Source organism: Penicillium longicatenatum (genome assembly GCF_028827895.1).
Source record: "Penicillium longicatenatum strain IBT 33135 chromosome Unknown contig_4_segment0_segment0, whole genome shotgun sequence".
NCBI classification, from domain to species: domain Eukaryota; kingdom Fungi; phylum Ascomycota; class Eurotiomycetes; order Eurotiales; family Aspergillaceae; genus Penicillium; species Penicillium longicatenatum.
Window position 1 is genome coordinate 108,390 of NW_026643122.1, and position 6,112 is coordinate 114,501.

General features: G+C 48.6%; 3 protein-coding genes across 3 annotated transcripts; all 3 read right to left on the reverse strand.

The window, feature by feature from the left end:
* Nucleotides 1-138: 138 nt before the first annotated feature.
* N7484_006830 (uncharacterized protein) lies at nt 139-864 on the reverse strand (the record flags this gene model as incomplete). The annotated part of the gene is made up of 3 exons (XM_057117217.1): nt 139-533; nt 584-796; nt 852-864. 3 exons carry the CDS (start codon nt 862-864, stop codon nt 139-141), a joined length of 621 nt encoding a protein of 206 aa, XP_056970252.1.
* Nucleotides 865-2,956: 2,092 nt separating this feature from the next.
* On the reverse strand, nt 2,957-3,695 carry N7484_006831 (putative ubiquitin conjugating enzyme; the record flags this gene model as incomplete). The annotated part of the gene is made up of 3 exons (XM_057117218.1): nt 2,957-3,210; nt 3,323-3,415; nt 3,539-3,695. The coding sequence occupies 3 exons, from the start codon at nt 3,693-3,695 to the stop codon at nt 2,957-2,959; spliced, it is 504 nt and encodes a 167-aa protein (XP_056970253.1).
* Nucleotides 3,696-4,072: 377 nt separating this feature from the next.
* On the reverse strand, nt 4,073-5,273 carry N7484_006832 (uncharacterized protein; the record flags this gene model as incomplete). The annotated part of the gene is made up of 2 exons (XM_057117219.1): nt 4,073-5,017; nt 5,070-5,273. Coding segments are annotated over 2 exons (1,149 nt in total), but the record flags the coding sequence as incomplete, so codon positions are not given.
* Nucleotides 5,274-6,112: the final 839 nt, after the last annotated feature.

A 6,112-nucleotide genomic window follows, 5' to 3' on the forward strand; every position in this document is an offset into this window, starting at 1 on the left:
ACAAGGTGACACCTCAAATTCATCTTGCTCAATTTATGTGAAATAAGCGTTTTTTTCAAAAAGAAACTCTTCCAGGGCTATTAAAGAATCAAATTCATATACATCCTGCTGTTCTATCTACTTAAACTCAGCCCAAGATCACTTCTGCTTAATATCCCTAATATTCCGACCAAGATCATAGGCTATATTACCTTGTGCAATTCGACCAGGCAGGTAGTTATTTTCCTCTAACCAGAGCATTGGCCAAAGAGCATAAGCACCGATGATACAGAAGAAGGTTGCGAATAGATGCCAGGCCGAAATTAGCCAGTGGCCCACGTGGGGTAGTAGGAACTTGATAAACTCCGACGTCTGATACAGATCCTCCTGTCTTTTGATGTAGTACAGGGGTTGGTCTTGACGACTCTGGCTGGACTCGGGTGTCAGGTCAAGCACCGTCGTAAGAGTCACAGGTGCGACATGGAAGGGTACGATCCAGATTGAGAATATTTGGGACATGTGAACATAAAGCTTAAGGCTCTGCTCATCAAATGCTGAACACTTTTAGTCAGTGGAACGACGTATAGCGCATGATACGACTCACCGACAGAATGTATTTCCATTTCAACCCGCGGTGACATGATTTTGTACCATTGGAAAATCTTGAGCACGAACCACCGGCTCCCCTCAAAGCTGGGAACATAACAAAATGGATGATAGAACGAGGCATCCGCAGTGAAATATCGCTCGAGGCATTTTTGTTGCAACGAAGGTGAGGACTGGGTAAGCAGTTGGATGACCACCTTTATTTCTTCCACTATAGACCTTGATTAATGACATGTCCGCGAAAAGCATTATACAAGGTAACGGACCTGGGCGCTCCATTGTATTAGTTGAGCCGTGGAATGATGAAGAGAGAAGGAGGATTGACTGGGATCAGACGATGTTTGATATCAAGGTTTCGAGCTTGGACAATGACGTCATGCGAAATCGGCCGTATACAACAGCTCTCTGAAGGGAGGTCCTCTCTTCTGGTGATTGTACAATGAAAGAGCAATTTGACATGGATTTTTAGCATGCAGAATTTCTGCGCATTTTACTACATTGGCTAGTGATTCTGGGAGCTTGGGAGACTCTACGTTGTCTGTGGAGGCTATGACCCCTTTAGACCGAGGATGAGCTCCTCATTCTGCTTCCCATCACCACTGCTGTCCACAGGACATTTGCGACGTGATCTGGTACTTGCCTCTGAATAACCCCTCTGTAGTTATCATTCATAATACTTCCTCCCAAATTGACATGACTGCTAAGGTAAGTCAAACCTGCGGGCGGGGCTGAATTGACAAGAAAGATTATTATCAACAATACCACCTAAGGTAGTACGTATAGTAGGTATAGCCATTATCAAAGGCTATTTATGAATGCCTCAAATGTCCAATCTTGATTAACCCGTCTCATTTCAGACCACATTTACCTGATTACCCTAGCGGATGCATAAATGCGAACCGGTGACAACTTTCATATAGACATGGGTCGGGAGAAGCCTTCCTATTCTACGTCGATGGATTTGAAATCCTTGTTGGACTTGACCTCCTTTCCTGGTGTCTCGTAGTATGGGTACTTCAGGATCGAGCAAATGCACACAGCCAGTGGACGGGGGATTGTGTAAATACAAAGTGATGCGACTTAACTGGCTCTTGTAGCTTTGTATAGTTAACATGGTTTGGTAATCTTCTGCCTTTTCGAGATTTGAACAACCGACAATCCCCCTGTGCCTTTTGATTCCCTCTTTCTCTGGCCTCTCAGCCTTACTAGTGCACCTACCCAGCAAGCTCGCAAGATATGAGAACGATGAAACGACTTGATCGACCGGGCTGGGAGTCCTCGATCAGAGGGCACAGCACGGAACAGTTGGAAACGAAAATTGGTCTTGAATGAATGTCTCGCTACGCAGTTATTGTGGCCGCTCGAAGCCATCATTGGTTTATCATTTTATCATTAGAAGCACTGTTGGCTCGGGGTTTTTTGTTCCATTTGGAGCGAATAGCTATACTAGACCCGCTTTTGATGAAAAGCCGGTGTTGCAACGCCTTGTAATGGAGACTGTCACTTCATCTCAACTATCTATTAAAGCGCTTGAAGAACGGAACCATCCTTATTGTCTCTCCTCGTGAGCATCCTCTCCACCTCTCAAGTGGCCTTGGATCCATGCTCGGATTCCATACCATTGTTCAGGGTCTTGAGGTATTGAGGTGATTTTCTGAGAAATATCATGCACCACTTTCCGGGACGAAAACTAGACAGCGTTCTCATTTGCCTTGCCACGAAGTTATCGAAAGTTCCGTCCCTGGTCTCTCGCATTGCATGTTTCTTGGATATATACCCGACAAGGCCCAACAACATCTTGAAAAAACCATCTATGTTTGATCTCGCTAGAGGTCTTCAGAGGCACAGAGAAGGCAGGACAGATATCGCAGAGAAAATTATCGGTCGACATTAGTTTGTAGAACCAAGAAAATCATACCAGACACCAGGTGCTTCGCACCAATTGAATGTGCATATACTGTACAGTAACAACATAACAGAATGGCACGACTACGAACCGATTTTGAAGCCCTTCTATTCCTTCAAGTCTAAATTTTAGCCAGATTTGCGGGGTATAACTCCATGTTGTATTACCATCAACTATAGTAAGTCATCAAACCAAAAGTAGACCCGAATGTGAGTCGGTAGATCACGCAACTCCAGTAACCCAGATTGTGCAAAGAAAAAAAAAGGAAAGAAAAGCGGCAGCCACGAATGAATGCAATATCATTCCACCCTTGTAAGATTCCCCATCTCGCTCACTCTATCATGCAAAGGAGAGCCCACCGAGCACAAAGAAATGGAACCCGAGGTCGATCATGAGTCCCGGGGGTAAAGAATAAAATGACCATCCAGATGCACCTTGACAAGTAGATAATGATCCTGTTCCCGTTTATTCCTCCAGACTATCGCGCACGCACCGACGCACCCGCTTCTTGAACTCAGCGGGATCCTCCCGCCACAGCCGGGCAGCTTCCACATTGGCAGGGCTCTCGTCGTTGGGGCTGGACAGCATGGAGATCACGGAAAGCAGTATGGTCTCGGGGGTCTGGACCGGCGACCAGCGCTCGGCAGCAGATTCGTAGCCGTATTTGTCCTCCTCTGGGGGGTGCAGAATTGAGATACAAACTTCTCCGTTGGGGTAGACTGCAGAGCACACAGATTAGCAAGACAATCATGCGTGCGTATAGAGCACCGGGTATTCCCTCCCTGCCTCGCCGTTTCCCAAAGGTCCTCGTATCGGGATGTCACAACTTACTGTTCGGGTGGAAGAGCGACGACTCAAATTTCATCTTCGGGGGCATATGCGGGTATTCCAAGGGGAAGGTAAGGCGAGCTCGAAAAAACCCGCCTGAATGTAGATGTTAGCATTTGGGAATTTCCTTGATCTAGACCTTAGGTGGCAAGGCTGGTTGTTCAGCCCCAGCTATAGCCAAGTCGGCTGAGCAGTTGCTCAAGAAATGGACATGCGCACCTCCATATAATTTAACATCGTCGGAGATCATCAGCATGACCTCCCATTCGAAGATGTTGTTATCTACCAGACCACAGCTGATCCCAGGAATGTCCTTGTCAGACTGCATCTGCTGCAGTTGACGGGACAACATGCGGCCGGCGGGGGAGGTCGCCATATTGGGAGGTCAGAATGATGAAGCAACAAGTAGGAAATAATATAAATGATGTGAGTAGACAGCGGGGTGATTAAGAGTAGGTGAGGGGCGACGGCAGAACAAGAATAAAAAAGGCGGTCAGCCAGTCAGCCGGTGTTCCGCCAAAGGAAGCTATTACGTTAGACGACGTATACGACGCAGTTTACACGAAAGAAGCCATGGTTGGAATAAATGTAACATCGATCTTTACAATGAATTGAGATTGACATATACAGGAGGCATCAAAGGTGGGATTTAGGGGAAAATCACGGAGAGTGAGACGGTCAACGGCTTAGTAGTCAGTGGTGCCACATATTCTTAAGGTAGCATTCTAATCCCAACCCAGGTCTCAAACACATCTACCCAATGACAGGCTTCTCGGGGGAGCCATTTCCCTGGGTGCCCTTGGGCATCATGTAAAACAGTTGGCCACCCAGGACAAGAACGGCGAGCGCACCCACGGCCACTTCCATGGCAAAGGTCTTGAAAATCACCTTCACAAAGCGGACCCGGGAAGCCCAGTCAAATGTCTTCCAGGCATCGAGCAGGCCAATCTTGCCACTGCCCCCAACAATTGCGGGCTGGACCTTGCCGCCAAAAGAGCGGTCAAACGGAACGATAGTCTCCTGCTCCTCGGGCAGCATGGAGGCTGCAACACGAACAAAGATGACGCGGGCGGGGACAGTAACCAGGAAGGCCAGGATGGCAGGAACAGTAGTCACAGCGAGCCAGCGGCACATATCAGCGAGGGTGTTGTTGTTTCCGGGGGTGATGTTGAAAGCACCCGCGAATTGAGCAACGGCCATCGGTAGAAAGAAGGCCGCCGCGGTCAACGCATCCTCCAAAAGAGCAGCGGGGGCAACCTTGACCCAGGTACGGTAGCTGGGAATACGCTGATAAAAGCGCTTAGGTGATGGTTCCGTGATGACTATCCACACCCATGTCATCTGCAAACCAGACAAAAGAACGCCGACAAGGGACTGCACGAAGAACTGGCCGATGAACGAGCTGGAAGGAACGGGAATGATAGCCGAGAGCATTGCACGGGCAATGGAATAGGTCACGAACATGCTGAAGCCGCGGAAACGCGACCAGAAACCAGCACGAGCACGGAGGTGCTTGACGGTGGTGCGTAATTTGCTGGTGATGGGCTTCGGAGTTGGGGCCGCAGCGGGCTCAGGGTCGTTGGGGTCATATGGCTTGGCAAGATCATCGTTGTCGTTATCGATGCGAACGTAGATGTCCGGGTTGGAGTCTTCCACAGCCGCGAGCGTTGCTACCACACTACCGTAGGTGTACTCAATCTATCACCGGGATGAGTCGGTTTCCATAATTTCGGTACGGGTTGAAACTTACGGCACCTCCTATCAGTACAAACACTAGGGCTGATAAGATGAACAGAGCGACCAGGCCACCGGGGGTCTGCTCATCTTCAGGCTTGGATGGCCGGTGTTCCGAGGCAAGCTCGACACTGCGGCGCATCAAATGTGCGGTGACTGCAGACATGATGAATTTATTGAGAAGGTGAAGGATGTAAGAAAGTAGAAGCCCGGGAGGGAGAGCTCAGGAATAAGTAAGCGTCTGTCAACAAGGCTGCTTCGGTGCGCAGGCAACAGAGCGGGACCCTGATCTCACACTCCACTCCCAATTTCCATAATTCCTACTCCGCACCTGTGCTTGTCCTTACTATTCTACGCTGAGGTTCTTCTTCTAGACTCTTCATTCTAATTCATATCCGTCCTTTTTCCCTCAAACTATTTGCACCTCAAGGGCTGGAAAAAAACTTCTCTCTGGTCAGTTTAAATATAGGTCCCCCTTAGTCCATCGGTGTTTCCACCCCGACCGTGCCGATTTGCCCAGAATTGGCCCCCAGCTCCAAGCCAGTCCTAATTGAGGGTCAGGGTTCTCAAACAGCGCACTAAGGCACTTTAATGGTCTGTGCGGCCAATCCAGGGACGCCCTTGTCAGCGCTATCGCGAAAACTTGGCATAGCTTCGGGGCTATGGACCACTCCCTGAGGCTCAAAGTGGGGTCAAGCAAGCGAGTGCATCCGAATGGACACCTACTCTTTGCTTTGCGATGACATTATACAGCTCAGCCACAGACAAATGGAACTTTTGTACGGGCGCGCCACGTAGTCAACTAAGTGAACTCTCCTTCTTAACGTAATTCACCACTGAGCGGATCATCCCGGTCGGGCGGATCAATTAATTCAAACCAGCACAATTCACCCGAAATAACATGATATTAAATATCTAAGCTATTTAATCAAATTTGGACAATGCGTTCTCTTATGACCCTGGATATTGCACTCAGAGCATCTTGGTGGCGCCCTAGGTCGTCGTTTTTGTGCTTCTGCTTGACCGGTTGGCTGGTCGAATGGAGCTTCAATTTGACTA